This window comes from Saccopteryx leptura, chromosome 5 (genome assembly GCF_036850995.1).
Source record: "Saccopteryx leptura isolate mSacLep1 chromosome 5, mSacLep1_pri_phased_curated, whole genome shotgun sequence".
In the NCBI taxonomy this organism is placed as follows: Eukaryota; Metazoa; Chordata; class Mammalia; order Chiroptera; family Emballonuridae; genus Saccopteryx; species Saccopteryx leptura.
This window is the reverse complement of record NC_089507.1, coordinates 201,643,804-201,669,748: the sequence shown is the minus strand read 5'-3', so window position 1 is coordinate 201,669,748 and position 25,945 is coordinate 201,643,804. Positions and strand designations below refer to the sequence as shown.

The 25,945-nt window shown below is 52.1% G+C and overlaps 1 protein-coding gene across 1 annotated transcript; it reads right to left on the bottom strand.

Moving 5' to 3' along the window:
* PEDS1 (plasmanylethanolamine desaturase 1) lies at window positions 1–24,423 on the bottom strand. The gene is made up of 6 exons (XM_066387520.1): window positions 24,190–24,423; window positions 16,774–16,893; window positions 6,337–6,428; window positions 4,620–4,764; window positions 3,043–3,255; window positions 1–1,050 (listed from the first exon to the last, which is right to left on the bottom strand). The coding sequence occupies exons 1-6, from the start codon at window positions 24,311–24,313 to the stop codon at window positions 929–931; spliced, it is 816 nt and encodes a 271-aa protein (XP_066243617.1). The 5' UTR covers window positions 24,314–24,423; the 3' UTR covers window positions 1–928.
* Between the last annotated feature and the right edge of the window lie 1,522 nt (window positions 24,424–25,945).

Here is a 25,945-nt window from a genome sequence, read left to right as displayed (position 1 = left end):
TAAGTAGACGCTTGCTGCTTTGTTATAAATATATTATGTACATCCAAAACATGACATTAAAATATTACTCCGTGTTACAGAAAAGATATTAAGGCTTTCTATTATTTACATTAAACAAGCAAGCACCTTTAAAAAAAAAACAAAAAAAAAACAAAAAAACAAACAAAAAAAGCCCCACTCTTCCTTCTCTGACATACCCCTGGCTAGAGGGGACACTATGTCCCCTTCCAAATGATCAAGGCCCATTGCAGGGTCCACGCCCTATGATGTTCCTTCCTTCACATAGAAACATCAGCTCTGGCTGGAATCATGTGGAGAGATGGGGGAGGGGCAAGGGAGGAGGAGGGTCCAGAGTTGGGCCAGGGATTCTGGCCTCTTCTGGCCTAGTGCCCTTAGACCCTTTCTGCATTTTGCTATCCTTGAATGGATAGGGCTGTCCACCAAGGACTTTGGAGTCAATATGCAGGGCTATGCCAGGGCAATACTCCAGGGACACTTCAGTGTGCCTGGGGGCTCCCAGACTACAGGGGACAGACAAGGAGGGACAGATAAGACGACTTAGTGGCCCCAATGCCAGCCGCGCTGAGGGCTGCCCAGTGGGGCTAGGGGAGGTTGGAGTGTAGGGAGTGGGTGAGCTTCCCCTCTACCCAAGGGGCTCCTTTTTCTGCAGAATCAGGCTTGGCAGACAGAGCATCTCAGGTAGCTAGGGAGGGGGGGGCCAAGGAAAGAAAATGGAAAAAAAAAGGAAATGAAAAATCAGTGGCTCAAGTATTCTGTGTCACGAAGGGTGGGCTGGGGGTGCCCTGGTCCACCCAGGAGGCATCCCCTCCACCTGGAGGGGCCAGTGCCGGGAAGGCTGGGATTTGGCAGATGGCTTCGGTTTGGGGAGGCTGGGGAAGGTTGGCAACGAGTTGGCAGGCTGGAGGAGTTATTTGATCTTCTGGGCCCATTTCATGTCATCTGCCCGAGGCTTCTCGCCCGTCAGGCCCTGGATGAGGTCCTCCAGGCGTCGCCAGAAGCCCATCTTCTCCAGAGGGTAGTTGAGCCAGCCTGCGGTGGAAACAGGGCGCCGAGGGATTGAATGGGAGAGCAGTAGTTGAGGGAGTATAGGGAGAGAGCTGGTTTTCCCTGGGGCAGGAGCAATGGTTGTGGGTCTGCAGAGAGGAGGGGAGAAGGACTGATCAATGAATCTGGGAATGGGGGCCTCCCATCAATGGGCTTGGGCTACTCAGACATGCCTCCATACCCCCTCTCATTCACTTTCTTACTGAGCACTTACTATATGCTAGGCATGGTGGCAGTATTTTGTATCACTTGGCTCAAATGCCACCTCTCCCAGGAAGGCTTCCCTGACCACCGCTTAAATGTACTCCAGGTCTGTCACATCCCCCTCTTTTATTTCTTGATAGCCTTTATGATAATGTAACTAATGCCATTAATTCAACACTTCTCTATTTTTTGTTGGTTTTTCTCCCTACCCCCCAACTAGAATGTCAACTCCAAACAGCGAACCTCATGTTCTTTCACTATTGATCCCCAGGGCCTAGAATGGCACCTAGCACATAGTAGGTGCTCAAAACATATTACTCACAATCTTATTTCATAGCTTTATTACAATTTGGATCCAAACCAGGTAGATACTATTATCAGTTCCCTTTTTCACATGAGCAGACTGAGACTTAAGAGGGGAGTGGCCAAACCAAGACTGATCCCAGGCCCGGCTGAGCAGTGAACTGAAGTCCTACTAGGCGGCCTAAAGTCTCACCTCCACCTGCTCTCAAAGAGCCTGACTTTAGGACATGCAAAAAATACTTTCTGTGGCTTTCAGTGCTGCCTCCAGAAAAACAAAACAAAAAAGCTGAAAGAAACCCCAGTAGCTTATCAAGTTCCTACTATGTGTTAAGCACTTTGCATCTGCCATCTTGCCATTTACATCCAGCCCCGCCCAGGTGGCATGTGAAGGGAGTGGCTGCAGACCCATTTCATGGATTAGAACCATGATATCTGGGGAGGCTTGAGTCTTCTAAGGGCACACATAGAGGAGATGACAGATCAAGTTGGCCCGACTTGATAGCACCTTATATCCTTAACCTTGAAAGACGCCCAGCTGACACTGGAAAACCTGCTCGCCCACCTCACCTCACTCCACTTCTCTGGCACTGGCCCACTACCAATGGCATGTGTGCCTCCTTACTATTCCACATCACTCTAGGCATCTCCCTGCCTCAGGACATTTGTACTTGCTGTTCCTTTTGCTTGGACTGATCCTTCTCTATTTATCTGCAAGGTCCCTCCTACACTTATTTCAGCTCTCTGACCTTATATGAACAGCCATTCCTTCCCCAAACCCCCCATGCCTCTCGGCCCTTTACCCTGCTTTACTTCCTTTCATAACAATTCTCAAACCAGGACTTTGTCATCTCTGCTATCACTCTGCCCCTCAAATACACATGCTCCTGCCTCAGGGCCTTTGCACCCACAGGTTCCTGCTACCTGCAGTGCTCTTCCTTCAGATCTGCATGGCCTTCTCCCTCAGTTCAAACGTCACCTTCTCAGTGAGGCCTTCCCTGACTACCCTATTTAAGAGGCAAAGCTTCCCATTTCCTTCTCCCTGCTTTATTTTCCTCCATAACAGCATATCAGATTAGTCCTTATTTATTGTCTGGAGTGTCCCCTATTAGAATGTCAATGCCTTGAAGGAAGGATTTTTGCCTATTTTGTTCAGTGCTGTGTCCTAAGTCCAGAACAGTGCCTGGCACCTAGTAGGTGCTTAATATAATTGTTGGGTAGATGGGTGCTTGGAATTCCAACTCCATGAGGTGGTGGTGGGAGGGTTCTGTCTTATTTACAGCTGTGTCCTTAGCACATTGAAGAGTACCTGGCACATAGTAGGTGCTCAATAAATGTGTTCTGAGAGAACGTTCCCACAGGGCAAGGACTGAATGACCTCCCACTGTGACCTGTGCCCTCCTGAGCCTGGGGATGAAGTTGTAGCCAGATGAGGTGGTGGGTAGCCTATTCAATGCCACGCTATAGGCGCACCTGTGGTGATGCAGAAGTAGGTCTCATGGGGTGAGACGTGGTGGATGCGATGGTGTTTACGTGGCAGAATGACATGCCAGTCCTGCAGGAGGGTGACCCAGCGCGGTAGCCCAAAGTATGTGTGCGACCATTTGTGGATCTGGTTGGTGAAGGTACCGAAGATGATCAGGCAGAAGACGAAGCATTCCCAGGGGTATTGCTGCTCCAGGGCTTCTGCAGGGTGGGAGAGGGTTGGGTACCCATAGGACCCGCATACTTGTCACATGGGGTGGGGGCCCACCTCCAGCCTGGCCCTTGCCTCAGGCCCTAGGCTGCTACCATCCATCCTAGGGTAGCAGACAGGCATCCTTGCAGCCTCCCACGTAGCCTCAGGCGAGCTCAGACTCCCCTTCTGCTCAGCGGGCACATAATGAATAAGCATAGTAACATTTAAGAACGTGAGCTCTGAAGTCAGCAGGGCTGGCTTCAGACACTGCTATGACATTTCTTGGCTGTATGAGCCGAGGTCAGCGACTCTGCCTCTTTGAGCCTTAACATCTTCATCAATAAAATGGGAGTAAGTCTTTGTCCAGGTTCCTTCGAAGCACAGCCTGAGATAAGGATTCAGGCGCACGTGACTTATCAGGGGTGGGAGAGTAAAGGGAACCCTGCTTCTGGGAAGATATCTGAGGGAGTGAGGGAATCAGGACAGGGGAAGAGCTAAGCAAAGATGGGCTGGCCTCAGCCTGGCCCTGTGGGGGGACTCTGGAGTGGTAATGCCCTTATAGTCAGTCCCCCTCAGAAACGAGGGGGCTGGTCTGTGGTAGGTGTTCCTGTCACTGGCTTCAGGTTTATCCCCAGGGGAGAGGCAGGACCTGGCCTAGCGGTTCTCAGAAGGGGCAGCTGGGAGCTGTTAGCAGCCACCACTCATAGCAGCCAGGGGACAGTTACACCCTTTGGGAAGAGGATGTGGGTGGGGCACCACAGCACTCACTACACCACAGATGCTCGTCACATCTACCCACAGGGAGGTTGCTCTAAGGATCAATCAGGTGTCAAGTTGTTAGAATAAGACCTGGAAAAGGAAGGACTCATTTCCCCACCTAACCATAAAGCTTACAGAAGTGGAGTGACTTGCTTTGGGACAAGTTTCCTTCCTAAAATAGGTATGGCAGAGATCTGAATGCAGGACTGCCTGAGTTCACAGCAGATACTCTTTCCACTAAGCCAGGACAGCAAAACCAGAAGTTCTCAGGGCCAGGCAGGTAATACAAATGAGCAAGGATTCAGGCTGGTGTAGGACATTGTACTGGGGACAATGGCAAACTGGAGAGTGTGCGTCCTGTCTAAAGGCAGCAGATATAGCTCAGCCCCAACCCAGTGAAGAAGCCAATGGGAACAAAGGCCCAGGACAGCCAGACTGGATGTTTAAGAGAAGCTGGAACACAGACCTTTATGTCAACATTTCAATTTTACATGAAGGCAATTAAATAAAAACTGTTTTATAACACTGTGAGGGGCCAAACACATACTCAAGCCACAGGAGGCTCATGGGAATGGGAGTGTTTGTCCCTGATGGCCCACGGAGGCACACTCACCGGGGCTCTGGGTGTGGAACTTGTAGGCCATGTTCAGCAGTGGTAGCAGTGTCACAAGGCAGTTGTCCCCATTGGTCTCGATGAAGTCATGACGTGTAATGGCTGTTGGGTCGATGTGATGCTCCCGGAATGGCCGGATGAAAGCCTGGGGCGGGACAAGGAGGCGGGAGTGGGTAGATCCGGCCAGTCAGCCCGTGGTGGTCAGCCTCTCCCCACAACCTCCTGCGCGCTCTTCATTTGAGTCTGTCTCCTTGACTTTGGGATGCTGGACATTCCACCATGCCACTGACGCAGATCCCACCCGGCCTCAGGGTCTAGGGCTAGCAGCTCTAGCAGAAGACAGGTTGAATTGCCCCGATAGGGACCTCAGACTGGTACTGCCCGGCTTTGGGCCTGTTTCCCACCTGGGCTGAGGGACCTTGGACACAATCTCTGTCCTTCCTTCCTACCCCATGACAGTTGAGGAGGCACTCACAATGAGGCAGGACCCTCTATTTCTTCCCAGCATCTAAGGCCTTCTTTCTGATAATACCCTCCCCCTCTTCTCTTAGTACAATTGTTCTGAGGGGGCTAATCCTCCACTCCCAGTTAAGAATGAACATGTGACCCTGGCTTAGCCAGTCAGAACATTCTCTCCCTCTGGCCACAGTGACTGGCTGAGGGATGGGCATGTGACCCAAGCTGGGCCAATGGGAGTAAGCCATGGGACTTTGGCTATAACTATGGGAAAGGAAAAGTTCTCCTTCCACTGGGGGTGGGTACTGAGCTGAGAATGGAAATCTAGAAAGCTGGAAGCCATCTTGGCCACCTTACCAGGGGAAAGCCTACGCAAGAGTGAAACCTACAGAGAGGAAAGTAGAGACAGATATGGAGAGAGACTGTCTGAAGAATATGTACACTTGGTCTGTCCTACTGGACCCAGCCATGCCTTAATCTGGTTCTGTGAAATTTTCAGTACATGAATCAGTACCTTTGCTTGGTTAAAACAGTTTATATTGAATTTTCTGTAACTTACAACCAAAAAGGTCAGACTGGTATAAGATAAAGTTCAATGAACACAAACAAACAGTAAGGCACAGCAGGGTAGACAAAGGAGAACAAGATGTGCCCCAAAGTCAAGGGATTCTGGTGACGTGGACATATATCAAAGCTCTCTGTCACATGCCTGATGCTTCTGCTTCCAGAAAATCCCAGGGGATTCCTGTTCTAGTCCTGGAGGAGGGGGGGCATATAGATCAGGCTGGAAGGTTGGTTTAATCTTTTCTCTCTCACTTTTATTTTCCTCTTCTTTTCCAAGTGGGAGGAGGGGAAATAGACAGACTCCTGCATACGCCTCAGTGGGGATCCACCTGGCAACCCCAGTCTGGGGCTGATGCTCTGCCCATCTGGGGCCACGCTCAGCAACTAAGCTATTTTTAGCACCTGAGGCATTCTCAGTGCCAGGGGCTGATGGCTGCAGGAGGGGGAGAGAAAGAAAGAAGGGGGAGGGGCGGAGAAGCACATGGTAGCTTCTCCTGTGTGCCCTGACCAGGAATCAAATCTGGGACATTCACACACCAGGCCAACACTCTACCACTGAGCCAATCGGCTGGGGCCAGGATGGTTTATTCTTTCAGATAGGGAAACAGAGGCTTGGACAGGAAAGGGAGCTCATCCAGGGTCAGAGAGCCCTACCACCTTTCAGAGGAGACAGACTAAGCTGGGTTAATATACGCACCTTTCCCATGATGGGCAGCTCCACAGAACCCCAAGTGTCAGCTCCCCAGTGCACCAGGCCAGACAAGAAGTCAGCAATGAGAGCCCCTGCAACTGTGGAAAGAACAGGGTGAATGGCAGGAGGTGGGGGCAAGGAGACACACATGGGGACATCTCCCCATCTGCCCACCCCAAACAGGGAGTCACATGTTCACTCACTGGTTTGCCTGTTTATTCATTCATTTGTTAGGGGAAAGGCTGTCCCTTCTCTACTTGGGACACTTTCTTTCCTGTGTAGCCGCAGGCATAATGCTCCTGGCATCAGTCTGGATCTGTGCCTTTATTTGTTCTGCCCCAGGGGAGATCAGGATTGTAGAGAGCAAACTGGGCATGCTCAGATCAACACAACCTTTCCCTATTAGGAACTGACCTCCAATAGCTCCACATAGGGAAGCCCACTCTGCTAGAGCATTGCCGGTGATGGAAATGTCCTTCCGGGGTTTGGTGTCAAAAAGTACCTTTGGTGCAGAGAGACACATGCTCCCCAATCTGACCTAGCTTTTATCAACAATAAATATGAAAATTGGCATCCAGCAGCCTTTTCTTTGTCTTTGTTCTCAATTGGTTCAGAATTGGATTGGGGTCCCCTTGGAGACCCCAACACCATTCACCCATTTGAGGGTTCAGTATGATACAGAAGTTAAGAGCTGTTAGAGCTGGACTCAAATTCCAACTGTCATTCACTAGCTGTGTGACACTGGGCATGTTACTTAACCTCTCTGTGCCCCACTTTCCTCTAGATAGATGGGAATGATGATGATTAAGAAAAATAGCAGCTACCATTTATTGGGTACATTCTCAGTGTCAGACACAAGTGCTTTACATGCTGGATTTCAAAAAATTTTCATAACTTGTTAGAAGTTGGTACTGTTTTTAGTCTCACTTTACAGAGATGGAAACTGAGGTTTGGAGAACAGAAGTAACTAGGCTGAAGTGGCATAGATGGTGAATGGCAGAGCTGGGCTCTTAACCAGACTTGTAGTCCAAATATTAACACAGCAGGATGCACCATCAATACTGTATACATGGGGAAACCGAGGCAGACAGGCGGCCACCTGCCCAAGGTAACACCCCAGTGCCACGCCCATCACACTTCCCTCTCTCTGCATCTCAGCCCTCTTGGGCGTCCCTTGCACACCCTTACACATCTCTGGGTCTCTGCATTTGCTTTCCCTTCTGCCTGGAATGTTCTTTCCCAAGATGTAACACAGCTCACTCCTTCACTTCTTTCGTGTTTTTCCTCAAAGTCCGCCAAGGACTCCTGATCTAAAATTGTACCCACTCTCACCTTCCGGCATTTCCTATTGCCTGTCTCCTTTTCTCCAAGCACCTGTCACCTTGGTCTTCATTTTTCTTTGTTTCCTGTGTCCCTCCCAAGAATGCCAGCCCCACAAAGGCAGGGAGTTGAGTCTTTTGCTTATGACTGTATCCTGGTTCCTGGCACTTATCTGGGGTTCAGTAAACACTGAATTAACCAACGTAAGAACTAAGTACAGTACTTGGCACCCAGTAAGCCCTATTACCTATTACTGTTATTACTGTATTCAGTCATTGAGTCTGTCAAGACAACATTCTGTGAGAAGCTGTGCTGTGTTACTGTTATTATTGTTATTCAGTCATTGAGTCTGTCAGACAAAGCTGTGCTGTGTGCCCAGCTCTAGAGCCAGAGACGCATTGGACATTGAGCTCACCGACTCTGGGACAGAGACACGAGGCGGGAGAAGCTAGAAAACGTGGCAGCGAGTGAATGCACTTTTCAGTGATGATAAGTTTAGTCCACGGGGTCATGTGACTTAGGCTCAGTTTTCCTCTTCCCAGGCTCAGTTTCTCTGTGTGAACTTGTTCAAGGCCCGGCTAGGCCATTCGCAAGGGTTCTTTGAGTTTTGCTCAGGCCCTCAGCCCCTTGGTGACAAGAGGCCAGGCCACTGAGGAACTGTGGAAGCTGCAGAAAAGACCCCGGAGGGCTCCCATGAGAAGGGGGATCAGAGTGAGGGGGCATGAGTGGACATGCAGCTCCAATGCCTGGGCCCAAGTGTCAGGGAGCCATGAATGAAGACTTTCCAGAGGCCCTGGAGCCTCCACCCCATGGATACCAAACATGAAACGGATGGAGGGGGCAGGGGAGACAGCTCTATTCAGGCACCTGCAAGTTCTTGGTGACAAGGATAGGCAGGCAGTTAGGGACAAGCACGACCTCCTGGCACGAGGAAGCTGGAGGATAAGGTGTAGGATGACACTCCACAGGTGGCTGGGTTGGGGAGAGGTCAGGGCTCAGCAGGGCCCTCTGGGTCTGTGTACCCAGGGCCCCACCCACGGCTGGGCTGCCCTGCTCCTCAGTGACTCAGTGGGAGGGTGGCCCCAGGCAGGAGTTAGGGAGGCCAGGGAGATGGAAGCCAAGGGCTTCGGCACTTGCTGTTCCTCTAGCTGGTACCCTACCCGTCCCCTAAAGACCCCTGAGTGGCTGGCTCCTCCTCCACCTTCTCGTTCAGGGCAAATCTCACCCAGCCCCCCTGGCTGAAGCCAACCTCTCAGGCAGATGCTCTTGGTCACATCTCCATGCTTTATTTCCATCACAGTACTTGTCACCACCTGAGATGGTATCATTTATTATCCCCACTTCTTGGGTGAGAAAAGGGGCTCTTGAGAAGCTGACCCCCCCACCCCAGTCTCATGGCATAGAAGTGGCAGCTGCAGGCACAGGATGAGGAGAAGCAGGTGTACCTGTCTCTAAAACCATCGCCCTTCGAGGATGGAAAAAAGGCTGTGGGGCCAAGAGCTAAGGTGAATCTAGATCAAGAATTGGGGGCCTCATCTCTTGCTACCACATTGCTGTGTGACTCTGGGCAAGTCTCTTGTCCCCTCTGGGCCACAGCACCTTCACTTGCATAGTGAGGGGTCAGTGGAGGTGCCTCTTGAGGTTCTATCCTGACAGCTCTCACTAATGCCTCTAAATGCTGCCTACATCCAAAGGCAGCCTTGTGTCCACTAATTTTCCTCCCATCCCTGTTCTGTGCAACCTCTGATCTGCTTATCACTGATTGGTTTTGCCTCGGTCTTCACATAAACGGATTCATATAGTATGTGCTCCTTTGGGTCTGGATTTTTTCATTAGCATACTTCCAGAGTCATCCATGTAGCTGATGTATCAGCAGTTCCTCCTGTTTACTGCCGAGTTGTATCCATCGTCTGGATGTACTGCAGTGTGTCTATACGTTCTGCTGTTGGACATCGGTGTTGTTTTCAGGTAGGGCTGTTATATCTCAAACTTCCATGAAAATGTTCATATGCAAGACTGTAGACATATGCCCTCATTTCCTTTGGGTGAAGATGCCAGCTATTTAATCATTTGTTTTACTTGACATTTATTGGGCACTTTAGGCCTATGTCAGCGCCTTAAATGTTTTATCTTTTATAATCCCTACGCTCTACCAGGGCCAGTCCTAAGCCAGTTACACATCTTATCTCCGTAATCATCCTAAGCATTTAATCCTTACAAATGACAGGAAAAACAATAAAAGCAATACAGAAGGTCGCTGACTTACAATGGTGCAACTTAAGACTTTCCGATGATATGACAGTGATACACTTAATACATTACATGGTTTATTATAAAATAAGCTTTGTGGGATGATTTTGCCTAACTGTAGCCTCTGTTACTGAGCACATTTAGGTAGACTAGGCTAAGTAAGCTACGGTGGGCAGTGGGTTAGTTGTATTAAATGCACTTTTGACTTAAAATGTTTTACCAGGATGTAACCCCATCCTAAGTCAAGGAGCGTCTGTATTAGAAAAAACAGTGTTTGTGGGAACGGTTAACATTGGAGCACTTCCTGTGTGCCTGGTCCTATGCAGATGTTAGAAAGTGCATTATCAGGAGTCACAGCTCCCCATATCTTATGTATGGGCCGTGCACAATGGCTTCCTTCTAAAGAGAGTGCAGTTTGGAAGGGGGAGGAGGGTAACTCCGCAGCGAAGAAAGCTGGCAGACACCAACTGGGCCAGGTCGCCAAGATCAGCATCACAGTGCTAAGTCATGTTGTTAGTACGCGCCCTTGCTATGTACCATGTGATAAAAATGCCACTTTACGCCTGACCAGGCGGTGGCGCAGTGGATAGAGCGTCGGACTGGGATGCAGAGGACCCAGGTTTGAGACCCCGAGGTCGCCAGCTTGAGCGCGGGCTCATCTGGTTTGAGCAAAGCTCACCAGCTTGAACCCAAGGTCGCTGGCTCAAGCAAGGGGTTACTCAGTCTACTGAAGGCCCATGGTCAAAGCACGTATGAGAAAGCAATCAATAAACAACTAAGGTGTTGCAACGCGCAATGAAAAACTAATGATTGATGCTTCTCATCTCTCTCTGTTCCTGTCTGTCCCTGTCTATCCCTCTCTCTGACTCACTCTCTGTCTCTGTAAAAAAAAAAAAAAAAAAGCCATTTTACCTCTGAGCTCTTCCTCTCCAAACATATAACCCAGTCTAAGGAAAACACCAGGCAGACCCCCGTACAGGGGCATCCAAGGAAATACAGTCCTCCTCAAAACTGTCAATGTCAATCTGAGACTGTCCCGGCCAGGAGCCTGAAGAGACATGATCACTAAATGTGATGTGGGATCCTGAATGGGATCCGGGAACACAGAGAGGACATGAGGTGAAAACGAAGGCGAGCTGAATAAACTGGGGCCTTGAGTTCATAATAATGTATCCATATTGGAACAGTAATTATAACCAGTGTATGATACTCATGTAAGATATGAGACGCTACTAATAGGGGAGACTGGGGGCAGAGGTACATGGGAACTCTCTGTGCTATCTGCTCTTTTTATGTAAATCTAAAACTGTTCTAAAAATAATGTCTACTTAAAAAAATGTGTATTATCTCATTTCATGTCTACTGTGATGAGCGCTACCACATCCCAACTTCTAGAGGAGGAAATGAGACTCGGGGAAAGCACTGCCCAGGGTCCCTCAGCGGCTGGGCAGTCCGGGCTCCTAGTAAGCCATCAGAGACCAGCGCAAGGTGTTCGGGATGACACTGTGCCTTCACGTCCACGTCTGAGAAATGGGGATTTTTTCTTCTTTTTTAAAAAATTTTATTTTGGCCCTGGCCGGTTGGCTCAGCGGTAGACGTTGGCCTGGCGTGCGGGGGACCTGGGTTCGATTCCCGGCCAGGGCACACAGGAGAAGCGCCCATTTGCTTCTCCACCCCACCCCCCTCCTTCCTCTCTGTCTCTCTCTTCCCCTCCCGCAGCCAAGGCTCCATTGGAGCAAAGATGGCCTGGGCGCTGGGGATGGCTCCTTGGCCTCTGCCCCAGGCGCTAGAGTGGCTCTGGTCGCGGCAGAGTGACGCCCCAGAGGGGCAGAGCATCGCCCCCTGGTGGGCAGAGCGTCGTCCCTGGTGGGCGTGCCGGGTGGATCCCGGTCGGGCGCATGCGGGAGTCTGTCTGACTGTCTCTCCCCGTTTCCAGCTTCAGAAAAATTAAAATAAATAAATAAATAAATAAATAATTTATTTTAGTGAGAGCAGGGGAGGCAGAGACAGACTCCGGAATGCACCCCGAAGGGGATCCACCAGGCAAGCCCACTAGGGGATGATGCTCTGCTCATCTGGGGTGTTGCTCCATTGCTCAGCAGCCAAGCCATTTTTTTTTAGCACCTGAGGTGGAGGCCATGGAGCCATCCTCAGCCCCCGAGGCCAACTCCCTGGAACCAATCTAGCCATGGCTGCAGTAGGGGAAGAAGAGAGAGGGAAAGAGGGAGAGAAAGGGGGTGTGTGTGGAGAAGCAGATGGGCACTTCTGTGTGCCCTGATCAGGAATCAAACCTGGGACATCCACATGCCAGACTGACACTCTACCATGGAGCCAGCCAGCCAAGGCTGGGGATTTTCATAGTACTCACTTCACCTAACTAAAAGCAAGTTAATAAGATGGGCTAATGCAGGGAAAGTGCTTAGCACGGTCCCTGGGACACAGTGAATGCTCCCCAAATGTAGCTCTAGTTAGTAGTTTAAATACTACTCTCTTCTCAGAGCCTTAGTCTCGTCATCTGTGAGATGATCAGCACCTGGCCTTTCAGGCTGCCGAGCAGGGGGGGATGTGTACTTGGACAGAGGTCAGGAATTATTTTGGGACAGAATGAGCTCTCCCCTCCTTCTGGGAGGAAATGGCTCTGTGATCCCCAGGCCTCTGCGGGTGGCTGTTTTTAGACTCCAAGCCTGTTGCCTGATGCTGCTTTAATGGGGGCAGGGGTGGCAGAGGCGGGCACACAGAAGCTTCTTTGTCCCAGCTGGTGGCGGCGGCTGGTGGCTGGCTGTCGGATGGCTCTCCCCGGGGATGCTTTGGCCTGGTTATTTCCCTGTCTGTAGGACACTGGGGTAGGGAATGAGCAGTGACTCACTCCGGGCTCTTCTGACAATCCCGGGGCCCCTTGGTGGGGGGCCATTTCCACACAGGTCACTCAGTAGGGACTTCTTCGTCCCTGCCCTTCTCAAAGCCTGGTGTAGAGACAGAGTGACTGAGGCAGAGTGGACACTGCTGAAGGCTGGTCCATACAGTCCTGTACCCAAACCCTGGTTTTTAACTCAGAATCACCTACCAGGCCAGCCATGACCTGAGGCCATGTGACCTGACTTCCTGCCAACTTTGCACTCACTGTGCCCCCTCTATCTGGAACATCCTCTCTTCTGTCTGTTTGCCAGAAAGCTCCTACTCTCTTTCTTTCAAAGACCAACTTAAGCCTGACTGGTATAGAGTGTTGACCTGGCATGTTAAGGACTCAGGTTCAAAACCTCAAGGTCTCCAGCTAGAGTGTGGGATCATAGAAATGGTCTCTGGCTTGAGCCCAAAGGTCATTGGCTTGAAGCCCAAGGTTGCTGGCTTGAGCAAGGGGTCACTGGCTGCTGGAGCTCCCTGGTCAAGGCATGCAGGAGAAAGCAATCAATGAACTAAAGTGCCACAACTAAGAGTTGGTGCTTCCCATCTCCCTTCCTGTCTGTCTGTCTCTCACTAAAAAAAAAAAAAAAAAGAGAGAGAGACCAACTTCCTTCCTTCACATTCCAAGTACAGCTCACAGCTCAGGGCTCCCAGGACTGTTCACTTGTTCACTCATTCATTGACAACAGTAGTCCTGGTTGGGTAATGACCTCCATGTGGCCAAATCCATCGGTCCCTTGCTGCCCCGTCTTCTGGAAACACATTCTCCTCTTGCCATGCCCCCTACCCCCCCCCATCCCCGGCCTGGAAGCACCAGTGACCTCGGGCTCCGCTCCCACTCAGCCCTGGAGGTGCTTGGCCAGCACCAGAGCTTCTAAGACCATCTCCACCCCCTAGGCCTCCCAGATTTTGCTCTCTAGTTGCCTTCCCTGATTCTAGACTGGGATTTCTAATTTCCTGCTAGACAGACAACCTCCCTTTGGCTCTCAGGCAGGCACTTCAAGCATCTACCCTCAAGCCAGCTACTTCAACCTCATCAGTTAATGTTAGCTCCCTGCTGGAAACTCACAAATGGCTGCTGACAGCCTCTGGAATAAAACCCCTGGACTCCTTTCTATTCCCCAAAGCCCTGGGTATACACCAGCCTCAGGGCCTTTGCACTTGCTGTCCCCTTTACCTGGAATACCCCTACCAGAGATATCTGCCAGGCCCCCTCCCTCACCTCTTTCAGGTCTCTATACAAATGTCACTTTTACAGAGAAACCTTCCTTGATCTCTCGCCTCTTCCCTGCCTACGCTCTTATCTTGACTGTGTCCCCAGCATTGTGCTGTCTGTTTGCATTTATTAACTGGCACCTGCCTCCCCTCGGTTCAAAGGCCTTGCAGAGGGACCGGAACCTCTGGAGAGATAATGCTGGGCAGGGGGCGGGCTCTGGAGGCTGGCACAATGCCCTTACCTCCTGCGTGTTAACACACAAATCAGTGTGGCTACTTAAACTGATTAGGGACTGTGTAAACACTGCTATCGCGGGATTGTCTGCTCTTATCAGCCCAGAGGCAAAGGTACAAGATTGGGAAGCTGGAATCAGATGCGCTGGCCGGACAGGCTGAGATCTCCAGGGCCCAGGGCGGGAAGCTGCCTGGTCCCAACCATGGGAGAGAGTGGTGACCTGCCTGGGATGCCCACTGTCCTGGCTCACAATACACACACCTGGGCTCTGAGGATGCTCTTTGCCCAAACTGGGCCCCTGCCTAGAACACCCTCTCATCTCAATGCTAACTGGAGGCTGTACAGTCCCTGGTTCAGAAGCCAGGCAGGTCTGAATATGTGATACCAGACTACTGCTGCCCGAGTGAGGGCCAATGGGCAGGTCACCTGGCCCCTCAGAGGATGGTAATCAGAACCTTCTTACTAGGTTGCCACCAAAAGTTCCCAGTCTAGGGCCTGGCACATAGTATAGGCAGTCACGAAATATCCACTATTAAACTGAGCTTGGAGGCAGAAGGCACAAGCCCTGGTGAGGGGTAAGTTGGGTGGCCTCCCAGCAGTTATGCACACCCGCATTGTGCCCTCACAGGAGCGCTAGGCAGCAGGTGCTGAGAGCAGCTTCACTTAAAAGATGTGAAAAACGAGCCTGACCAGGTGGTGGCGCAGTGGATAGAGCGTCAGACTGGGATGCGGAGGACCCAGGTTCAAGACCCCGAGGTCACCAGCTTGAGCACGGGCTCATCTGGTCTCAGCAAAGCTCACCAGCTAGGACCCAAGGTCGCTGGCTCAAGCAAGGGGTTACTTGGTCTGCTGAAGGCCCGTGGTCAAGGCACGTATGAGAAAGCAATCAATGAACAACTAAGGTGTAGCAATGAAAAACTGAAAAATTGATGATTGATGCTTCTCATCTCTCTCTGTTCCTGTCTGTCCCTATCTATCCCTGTCTCTGTAAAAAAAAAAAAGATGTGGAAAACAAGGCTCAGAGATGCAATGACACTTGCCCAAGGCCATGCAGAGGTTGTGGAGCTGGGACTTAAACCCAGGTCTGCAGGGGCTGGCTTGTAACCACCCCAGATGGGGCTTAAGGGAACACACTGTCTGCATGACTGCCGTTGAATGGGAGGCTGGTGGCGCAGGTCCCCCTCCTCTGTGCAGAGGGGGCGTGTCTGACTTCTGAGGGTGGGGCCCAGGCTCCCCAGCACTGGGTGGGTGAGTCCCCCTTCCCTCCAGTTGTGCTGGCCCCCTAGCACATGCCTACCCCCACCCTAGACCCAGATGACTTTTTCAGCTGGCCTGAGCACTACTGGCTAAGGCGGCCAGAACTCTTTTAATGAGATTGTGGGAACTGAACACTAGGAATGGAGACAGTGAATTAAGAACTCTGGGCCCGTCTATTCTCTGAGCACCAGTTTCCTCATCTGAAAAGTGATAACTGTAGCATCCATTCCCAGGCTGTGAATGGGTGAGGACTGACTGAGGGAAAACACTCAGCATGTACTAATAAGTTGCAGCTTGCTTCATTCATTCAGTGTAAATGTTTATTGTACACTTACAATGTGTCAGGCCTTGTGCTTGGGGCTGGGAACACGGCAGTGAACAGACAAAAATCTCTATTCTCAGGAAGCTGATAATTGAGTAGGGGGAAACATAAACAAAGAAATCTATTATATAAAGAGTAGGGTGAGGGTGAAGGGATTGCTATTTTTGACGGGTAATTGAGGGGGGTTCCCTGAGGAGGTGACCTCTAAGCAGAGAACTCTAAGCAGACAACTGGACGAGGTCATAAACTATATAGGTATGTCTAGGAAGTGTTCCAGACACTGGGGAAAGCATATGCAAAGGCCCTGAGGGAGGGGTGTGTCCAGCACGTGGCGGAAGCACAGTGAGGCCAGTGTGGTGGGAGCAAGGCTGAGCCAGAGCGGAGGGAGATGAGATCTTGAGGAGGAGCTGGGGCCAGGCTGTGCTGAGCAGTTGGTGTTTCATCCTAAGTACACAGGGGAGAACAGGGGAGCGGCAAGACCTGACTGAGGTTCTAACAGGGTCCCTCTGGCTATGCGTGCAGAATGGAGGCAAAGGTGGAAGTGGGAAGACCAGGGAGGAGGCTCCTATGATGGTCCAAGTGGGAGAGGCTGGTGGCTGGACCGGGGTGGGGGCAGTGAAGCTAAAGAGTAATGGTTGGATTCTGGGGAGATTTTGAAAGTGGAGCCAACAGCATTGCTGATACTTTGGATATGAAATGTGAGAGAAGAGAGGAGCTGAGGCTCATGCCCAGGTTTTTGGCCCAAATGACAGGAAGGACACAAGTGCCATTGATTGAGATGAGAGGCGGGGTTTCCACACCATGGACTGCACTCGTGTGCACAAACACAATCATGCACACCCACAAACATATACACGTGTGCAAACTGCCATCAGGGACTCGGACAATAGGTGCGCCCCTGGCCTAGTGGAAACAGGCAGGCAGCTGCGCTGTGGGCACTCACCAACACCCAGCATTACGAGGGGCGTGTGCTCCCAGCGGGCTAGCAGCAGAAGGTGGACCAGGTTGTGGGCAATGAGGCTGAAGCACAGGACCACGCAGCACCACTCCTGGAAGCGCTTGCCTGTGGGGAGAGAGGCGAGAGGTGAGCAGGTAGGGCAGCCCCTACTTCTCAAGAGAAGCCAGAAATCAAGAAGTGGGTGTAAAATCTCTTAAAATGTTGTCACATATTATGACTAGACACATGAGCTTGGACAAGCTGATTTGCTCAGTGCAGCTTTGTTTGAGGGGAAATAACCTGGGTGTCCATGGTCGGGGGATCAGCCAAATGAATGTGGCCCACAGCATTTCTGTAGCCAGGGTGTGCACACAGTAGACTATCCAGGACATTGTGCTAAGAGCAAACAGCAGCCATTTATGTAAAAAAGATAAAATATTATATAGCTGAGACAGCTTTTCACTTACTCCCTTTTGAATTGAAAATTTATGAACGTACTATATCAAAAATCTTTTCTTATACTTTTTAATTAAAAATTTAAAAAGTAAAAGGAAGTAAAAACACTGTGTGGGTGCCATGGAATGTGTGACAGGGTCCCTGAGAACACTGTCTTTCCAGGCAGCTGGTCCCAAGGGCATGGAAGATCCTTAATAATAATAATTCCCATATTATTAGTGTAGATCATCGACTGAGCAGTCACTGTGTGCCAGGTACCAGCTGAACTGATGCTGTTTGGTAGATGAGAAATCTGAAGGTCAGAGTGGTCCCACGAAGTAACCCAACACTACCCGGCTTGTTCGCTAGAGATGAGGATCATTGTGGCTAGAGGGTCTGGCTCCCAAGACCCTGCTCTTACCTGTCCTACTATCCCTGGTCCCTCCTTCTATTCCCTGTTACCCGTGTGGCCCTGAACACACTCGGGGCCAGGATCACCTTAAGTGATAATAGGGCCAAGCGGGCCCCTCTGAGTGATTATCCACTGAAGGGGCCAGGTACATAAAGTTTTCTTCCACATCTGTCCTCTCCTCTCTTTAGTGCTTTGTATGTGTTATTTCCTTCACCCTTCTATACCAGGCTGACTTTGGCACTGTCCTTGCAAATCTCGACCTGGAATCTCTGCCTCCAGGAAGCCATCCATGATTACTCCTCTGACCCTTGGGCTCCCCCAACATGGGGTCCATCATGTGAGACTTCCACTGCCTGTATACCATCTGTCTTCCCCTGGCCAAATGTGAACTCAGGAAGCCTGGAACTCTGTCTAGTTTGCTCACCAGGGCCCTGGCACATACTTTGTGCTCAATAAATGCTTATGGAATAAAATTCCCAAAGATGATCCTAAAGGAAAAACTGCCAAGCTTTGTCTCTGGGCTCCCCTCCCCAAAGCACGTTGTTCCTGACAGAGCAGGCTCAGAGAGAGAGAGAGAGAGAGAGAGAGAGAGAGAGAGAGAGAGAGGGAAAGGGCCTTGTCCAAGTCACACAATAGCAAGCTGTGCCCTGAGCCAGACCTGGAGTAGATGCCCTCTCTTTGCCCTATGAAGAGACCAAGACTCGGCGTGGGGAAGGGACATGCCCACAGTCACATTCCCTTGGCCCCTTTTTGTACAGGTGAGGACACTGAGACCCAGAAAGAGTAAGGACCCCAACAGGGGTCACACAGCAGCAGGAGAGGACCTAGGATCCCTTGCTTCCTGCTTCTCAATCAGGGGCTATTTCCTTTGGGTCATGTGGCCCTGCCACCCTCACAGCCCCCAGCTAAGGTCCCCATGATCAGGCCCAGCAGGGATTTTCCTGTCTGGTTCCTCTTTGTGGCCAAAGCCTGGAGCTCAGAAGCAGAAATCCTGGGGAGGGGGACAGCTGGGGATAAGGGACAGCTGATTCCTCAATGCCAACCTGATTGCTCACTGCCCAGCCTGCAGGGATAACAATGTGATAACATAACAGTGACAGGAATAATGAATGACACCCAATGAGGCCTGTCACAGCTGCAGTGCCAGGTTTAGCCCACATCAGAGATGCCACAGACCCACTCCCTCTGGCATCTTTTGCTCTGTTAAAAAAATTAGCTACGCTTAAAAACAACAACAACAACACATAACATTCCTATATCCTGCTTCCCTGAGAACATAGGACTCTGGCCACCCTGGGGTCTGAGCAACAGTGGCTTCCCCATCAGAAGGGGGTGAGAGCTCCCAGTTCATCCTGGTCCCCTCCTCTACTGGTGGCAGTCCTAGCCCGGCCCCTGCAGTCCTCTGAGTTTCTGAGCTTGAGGCATAGTCTCTCATTCAAGTCTCAGTCTCTCCACAGAGGAACTGTGTGATCCCATTTCCCAGATGAGGAAACTGAGGCTCAGTGGGTAAAAATGAAGAAGCTGGGTTTGGATCCTGGACTCATAAATGGGACCCGGTAGACACCTGAACGTTTGGGGCTATCCTGATTCCAAAGATTGCCTCGCTTTCTCCCCATGCCATGGAGAATGTCCCTGTATTCTGAGTATTTTCCCATCATTCTCTTCGGCCTCTGGAATCTGGATCCTTCTGCAGACCAAAGACTGCAACTTTGATCCATAAAAAACACATATACAGCCCTGGCTGGTTGGCTCAGCAGTAGAGCATAGGCCCGGCGTGTGAAAGTCCTCGGTTTGATTCCTGGTCAGGGTACACAGGAGAAGTACCCATCTGCTTCTCCACCCTTCCTTTCCCCCTCTCCTTTCTATTTCTTTCTTCCGTCCCGCAGCCAAGGGTCCACTGGAGCAAAGTTGGCCCAGGCGCTGAGGACGGCTCCATGGCCTCTGCCTCAGGCGCTAGAATGGCTCCAGTTGCAACAGAGCATCGCCCCCTGGTGGGCATGCCAGATGGATCCCGGTCGGGTGCATGAGGGAGTCTGTCTGACTGCCTCCCCCACTTCTCACTTTAGAAAAAATACAGGAAAAAACCACATCTACAATAATAAATGGCCTTCATTAAATCCCACCTACATGCCAGGTACAATGTCAGGAATAACATCAGTCAGCCCTCACCATACTCTGTGGACCTTTGTACCACCCTTCAGAGGGAGACACTAGGCCTGGAGAGATGAAGTGGCTTGTCCAGAGCCACTCGAGAGTCACCTAAGTCACAGCACGAACAGTCAGCCTGACAGAGCTGCATGGTCAACTAGTCTAAATGCTGTCACTTTACAGGTTGGTATGCTGGAGCCCAGGAAGGAAAAGGGCTTTGCTCAGGCCACAAGAACTCAGGCTGACTCTGGCAGGGAGCTGGGAACTTGGTTTCTTGAGCCACCCTGGCCTGGCCAGAGCCCACGATCTGAGCTGAGTGACAGCACTGCCTGGGGAGGGGGCCGGATTGTGTGTGGTGGTGGTGTAGGGCTGGGAGGGGCAGAGGAGGTCAGGAGCCAGGCCCCAGCCACCTCCGCTTTCCTGGGGGCAGGCTGCGGCCAGAGGTTTGGCATCAGGCCCAAACCTCCTAATTCAGTCAGACAAGGTCTGAATAACATAATTTTGATGGGTTTTAGCCATTAGGAGACCCTCAGCTTCAAGAAAGTGTGGACAGGAGATAGGAAGAAGGCAGGGAACAGAGAGACAGAGAGACTGATATCAGAGAACAGGAATCAAGAGACACAGAGATGAGAAACAGAGACAGAAGACAGGGAAAAACAGAGAGATTATAGGGAGACAGAGAATAAAAGAGAAACAGCATGGCCAGAGTGAAGGAGAGACAAAGAAATGGAAAAACAAAAAGACTGAGGGAGGCCAGAGTGTGGCAGGGACCAGGAGCGGCCAGGGTAGGGGTCCCAAGCCTCTGTCCTCTGGCTTTAGTCAGGCCCATTTGGAGGACTGAGCCTAGGCTCAGCTCTGGGGCTACAGGCCAAGACCTCCGCTCAGTACTCCTCACACCCTGTGCCTTTTCCCTAACCCTGTACTAAGAGCCCCTGTGTCCAGGCAGAGGATATCTATAGGCAGCTGGGGCGGGGGGAGGTGAACAGTGGGCTGTAGCAACCTCTCAGGATCTATCCCTGGAGCCCAGGGCACTTATAGGCAGGCTTCAGCTGGCACCTTCCTCACCTGTTGGCTTGCACATGAGGCCAGGGGAGGCCTGCCAAGCTCAGTGGGCCCTTTACAAATCCTGGCACCTGCTATAGGGCAGCTGCTGCTTCAAAACTCAAATCGAGAGTGGAGCGGGCTGTGGGATCCTCCGGCTCCCAGGACCTGCAGGACCAGGCCTCAACTCCTCGGCCAGACACTCAGGGCCCAGGGGGTTAGGCTCAGCTGCCTCACCTCTACTACTCCACTCTCCACCCCATGCCGTGCTGATCAGATAACTCAAGCTCCCCATAGATACCAGGCCCATTCTCTCTGCTCAGCTGCCCTGCAACAATGGTCCCCCTCCCACACACCCACCTTGAGCTGGCTCACTCCCACAGTGAAGATTAAGAACACAAGACCCAGAACGCCCCCCACCAGTGTTCTGGTTCTGGCCCTGCTGCTAACTGGCTGTGTGACCATGGACAAGTCACTACTCTTTGCTGAGCCTCAGGAAATGTTGTGACGATGGGTGGGGTACTCGCGAAGTGCCAGGCACTTTAGGGAAACCAAACAGACACAATCCCTGGCCTAGCCAACTTCCCTTCTTGTGGGGGCAGGTGCAAGCCCAATCCAGGCAGGACAAGTGTAGAAGAACACATTCTCTATGACAAGGCTACAGGGGTCTCAGAATCCTTTCCTGTAAATGGAGTTAATACTAAGGTGCTCCTCAGACAACTGGAGTGAGGACTACATGAAGAGCATGTGGGGAAAATGCCCAGCACACGACAGGGCTTAATAAATTTTCTTTGCCTTATTACTGCTGCCAACTATCACAATTCCAACCCACTAGCCCCAGGAATCTCAAGAATCTAATCCTGGAACCCAGAAATGTCTCTTACGCTCCCTCCCCTCACTCTGCTCCAGCCCACAAGCCTCCTTGCTGTTCTGCAGACTCTCCAGGCATGCTCCCACCTCAGGGCCTTTGCACCTGCTGTATGTATTCCTGGTCCGGACTAAATCTTCCTCAAATACGTTCATGATTCCCTCCCTTCAGGTCTGTGTTCAAATGTCACCTGCTCAGTGAAGCTTAACTGCCTCCTCTAAAATGTAACTGTCCCCAACTTCCCCATTTTCTGGTTATATATTTGTTCCACAGCACTTGTTACCATTGGGCAAGCAAGATATTTCCCTTCTACACTGGGCTTACTGAAATACTAACCCCATTCTTCCTGTCTTGTTCACCACTTTGCCCCCACAGTCTAGAACAGGGACCAGGACAACGCTGCTTAATATGTAGTGAGCCTGGTTCCTCATTTTATAGGTCAGGTTCAGAGAGGTCAAGGTATTTCCTCAAGGTTACACAGGGAAGGGGAAAGGGGAAACCCTATGAATTTGGAGAAACCAGTCTGGCCAGTTTCTCTCCCTCCATTCCACACACCCCAGCTCCTCAAACTCCATGTCAGGAGTTAGGCCTTGACTACAGGTTGGGGTACAGGAGCTCTGCAGCCTCTGATCCCTGCACGGCTATTCTTCAGAGTGAAAGGCACCCGAGGAGACCAGAACCAGACAAAGATGCCATCAGGGTGGGATGGGAAGATTATGTCCTGGGGGGGGGGCTCAGAATGCCCACTTATGATTTGCTTTAAAGTACGTAGGGTTTACTTGAGTGGGCAGGGCTGGACACCAAAGGAGAAGACCTTTGAATCCTTACCCTCGATGTCCAGGTGGCCAGTCTGAGGACCAGAGAAGTGAGGGAGCTTTCCAAGATTCACAGGAAAGGTCAGAGTACTGGGTTAACAGCAGGGAGCACCTACTATATGCCAGGCAATATGCCAAAGTAGATGACCTCATTTTCTCTTCCTAACATCACTAAGGAACAAATAAACTTTACGTTGTACCCATTTTAAAGGGGAGGAAACAGGCTTAAGAGAGGGAAAGTGGCTTGACCCAGGTCATACAACTAGGTAGCAGTCGGGAGGCCAAGCCCAGCCTGCCCTAGGAGGGGAGGAGTGTCACAGGCTGAGTGTTTTGGGAAAAGACTGAAGAAACCATGATAGACAGCATGGGCCAGGTGCCTAAGTCAGGTCAGAAGAAAATCACATTCAGAACATGGAATTGCAAGTCCAGAAAGATCTTTGGTGATCCTCAATGAGAAAGCAAATGGTCCAATGTCATGCAGCCCCAGTTATGGCAGAGGTGATACACAAACCGAGGCCATACAAGCCAAAGGTGGCAGTGGATCCATGTCCTCACCAGGCTAGGGCTGGGCACAGTGGCAAGCATTAAGGTGTCAGAATGTTTGGCAAACAAAGCTTGGTGTGATGACCAGATCCCAGTCACCTGACTCTGGAGTCCTCAAAGGCACTTCCTTAACACCTGGGCACACTTGGCCTTCTTGGGGCCAGGCAGTGAGATTCCTGGGGCTCAGGAGGAAGTCAGATAAGGAGGTGGGGGCTCGAGCTTGCTGGAGCATACATAAATGGTAGGCACAGCGGTAAGAAGCCCGAGGGCAGAATGGGAACAAGTCGTGGTCTGGTGTGGGGAATATGGGGACTCCACATCCAAGAATGGAGGGGGCAATATATCCACTCGGGAAGGGCAAGGGATGGAGTTGTGGCTTGTGTGTGGGAGGGACTTAAACTAGAGGATGTGCAACGCTCTCCCCTGCGGGCAATTCCGGAATACCTGAGAGTGCTCATGGCATGGAGTGGTAGAGGGTGGTGGAGGGGAGAGAGGGAATGGTGGTCTGTAGTTTCAGCCACTGGAACTATGACTAGGATGGGGCTTTGGGGGAAGGGCGTCCGGGGCTCTTGGTAGCTGGGGGCCCCTAAATTGGGGTTCCCTGAGCAGGGGGCTGATGTGCTCCGATTTGGGGGCTAAGGTCACCGTTTCCAGCCCAGGGCCCTAGCAAGGGCACAGATGGGGTTCCAGGGTATGAATTTCGGATCTGGGGAAACTGGGATGGGGTGTGACTTTCAGGAGGCTGGGGGCAATGTATATAGCTGAGAAGCTGCCTCTGACTTGTACTGGGTTCTGGGGTGGGGGTGGGGTCCCTAAGTCCAGGGCGCTCTTTGCAGCCGTATGTGCCCCGGGGCTAGGATTCGGATCTAGGGACGCGATGGGAGCTCTGTTTGTAGTCCCGGGAGCTGATATTGCAGTTCCTTGCTATAGGAAGTCTGCGTCCAAAAAGCCTAAAGGCTGGGGTTCCGGATTGGGCTTGGAAGTAGCTCTGGGATGGCACTATTTGCATCCCTAAACTTGAGGGCACTATTTGCAAACAGAAGCCGATGCTGAAGTTCTGCAGCGGGGCCTGAGGCTGGGGTTCCGATCTGGAGACCCAGGTTCGCTGTCTGCAGCCCAAGCTGGTGACTGCAGGCCTAGAGGGGCCCCGATGGTCCTACCTGGCGAGTAGAGCGCGGCGAGCTCGCGGGCCCCGGCGTGCTGCGCGCCCCAGCGCCGGCAATACGCTGCTTCGTCCTCGTCGAGCTCCGGCTGCTGGCCCGTCCCGTCCTCGGCGCCCGCCATGGCCACTAGACCGGCCCGCCCGGTGCGCTCTGCTGGCAGCAGGGCTGCGGCGGCACGGCCGCGGAATCGCGGCGATATCACGCCGCCCAATGACCGCCCAGCGCTGGGGGTAGCCGGGGCGCCGGCGGGGGCCTCGCCTGGCCGCGCGTCACAGCCAATCAGAACCCGCGACGGGACTGCGCCGGCCAATCACCAGCCTCCGAGCCGCAGCCAACCGGGGTGCGCCGGGGGTCGGGCCGCAGCTGGGCGCAGCTGGGCGCGGAAGCGCTGGGCGGCCGCGCGTGCCTGCCCGCCTGGCTCCGCCCTGACCTGTGTCTGGGTCTGGTCTCACGGAAACGCGGGCCGCGGCGCCTCCCACGTCCGTCCAGCTTTACTGTCCTGTGCAATGGGCCGAAGTCGTGCGCCGCAGTACCCAGAAGTGGGCATTTCTTCAGCGCGCCCTGTCAAGCGCCTACTGTGTGCAGGGAACGCGAGGGCGCCGGGCCGGGAGCCAGCGCTTGGTGGACGCTTGGACCTGCTCCCCAGTTGGGCCTGTTTACACTGGGCCAGCTTATCGAGCCCTCCCGCGTGCAGAGGTTCCGAGGACCGTGCGTGCACCTGCTGTGGGCCAGCTGGTGCTGTGCGCCCGGGAGGAGAAACGCCTGACTCCCAGGAGCTCCCGTTTTCCTGAGGGAGAGGACACGAAACTGATGGCAGTGGCACTAGGGGTCACTGTAAGATTTGGTGAGCGTTTAGTATCTTAGACGCCGGCCCAGGAGCTAGCCGGCAGCATTTCGTTTACTCGTAATACCCAATGATGTTGTCTCTTCAGAGGCCCCTCCTGACCGCCCCGCTCAAAGTTGCCTCCTCCTCAGTCACTGTGACATCACCCAGGTTTGTCTTCACAGCGCTTGTCCTGGGCACTGAACTTGCAGTTCACACCCCCCCCCCCCCCCACACACACACACCAGAAAACAAGCTCCTGAGGGCCAGGACTTGCTTTGTTCACAGCTTTGTGATCACCCGCCCTCTTGATCACAGTAAGGCACACGGCGGGCACAGGGCAGGCTCAGTGAATGCCTGCTGAATGAGTTAGGGCCCACTCACATGCTTTTACTACCGGGCAGGTGAATGACAGGGGCAGGTTTTACCCTGGTCTAGCTGACTACAAAGCACATAATTGTTTACCTACATTCCATCAAGTGTCATCCAATGGGAGCCACCCTAGTGGCCATGAAAGGACCCAAGAGGGGCCCGAGGGGAGCAGGGAAGGGTTAGGTAAGACCCCTGTCTTTTGGAGGCTTTATTCTGCCGTGATTCTCTGACGGTAGCAGCCCTGGGTTCCTCAGCTGCTAGTCACCGCAGTCACCTTAGGGCTGTTTTCCCAGTGTTGCTGCTGTGGGCAGCCCCAGTCCCCAGCCAGGCCCGTACTCCCTCCCGGCTTCCTTCTCTACCTCTATCAGGGAAGAAAAGTTCATTTTGATGGCAGGGACAGGTTTCAGCCCAAGTCCTGATGAATTCTGGAAAAACTGGCTAGCCTCGCTGTCATTTATTGACACATTTGGATTTTCAACCCAGGAACATAAGGGCTGCTTGCCTTGGTGGGGGCTGGATCTCAGATTTCAGAGAAATACCCTCCAAAGTTTTCTGCAC

What these genes read in the sequence shown, in the direction of transcription:
- PEDS1 (XM_066387520.1), bottom strand. Translation starts at nt 24,313, where the DNA reads ATGGCGGGCGCCGAGGACGGGACGGGCCAGCAGCCGGAGCTCGACGAG. An exon ending in CGCCGCGCTCTACTCGCCAG is followed by an intron (nt 16,894 to 24,189) that starts GTAGGACCATCG and finishes CTCTCCCCACAG; the next exon opens with GCAAGCGCTTCCAGGAGTGG. An exon ending in GTTCCACACCCAGAGCCCCG is followed by an intron (nt 3,256 to 4,619) that starts GTGAGTGTGCCT and finishes CCCACCCTGCAG; the next exon opens with AAGCCCTGGAGCAGCAATAC.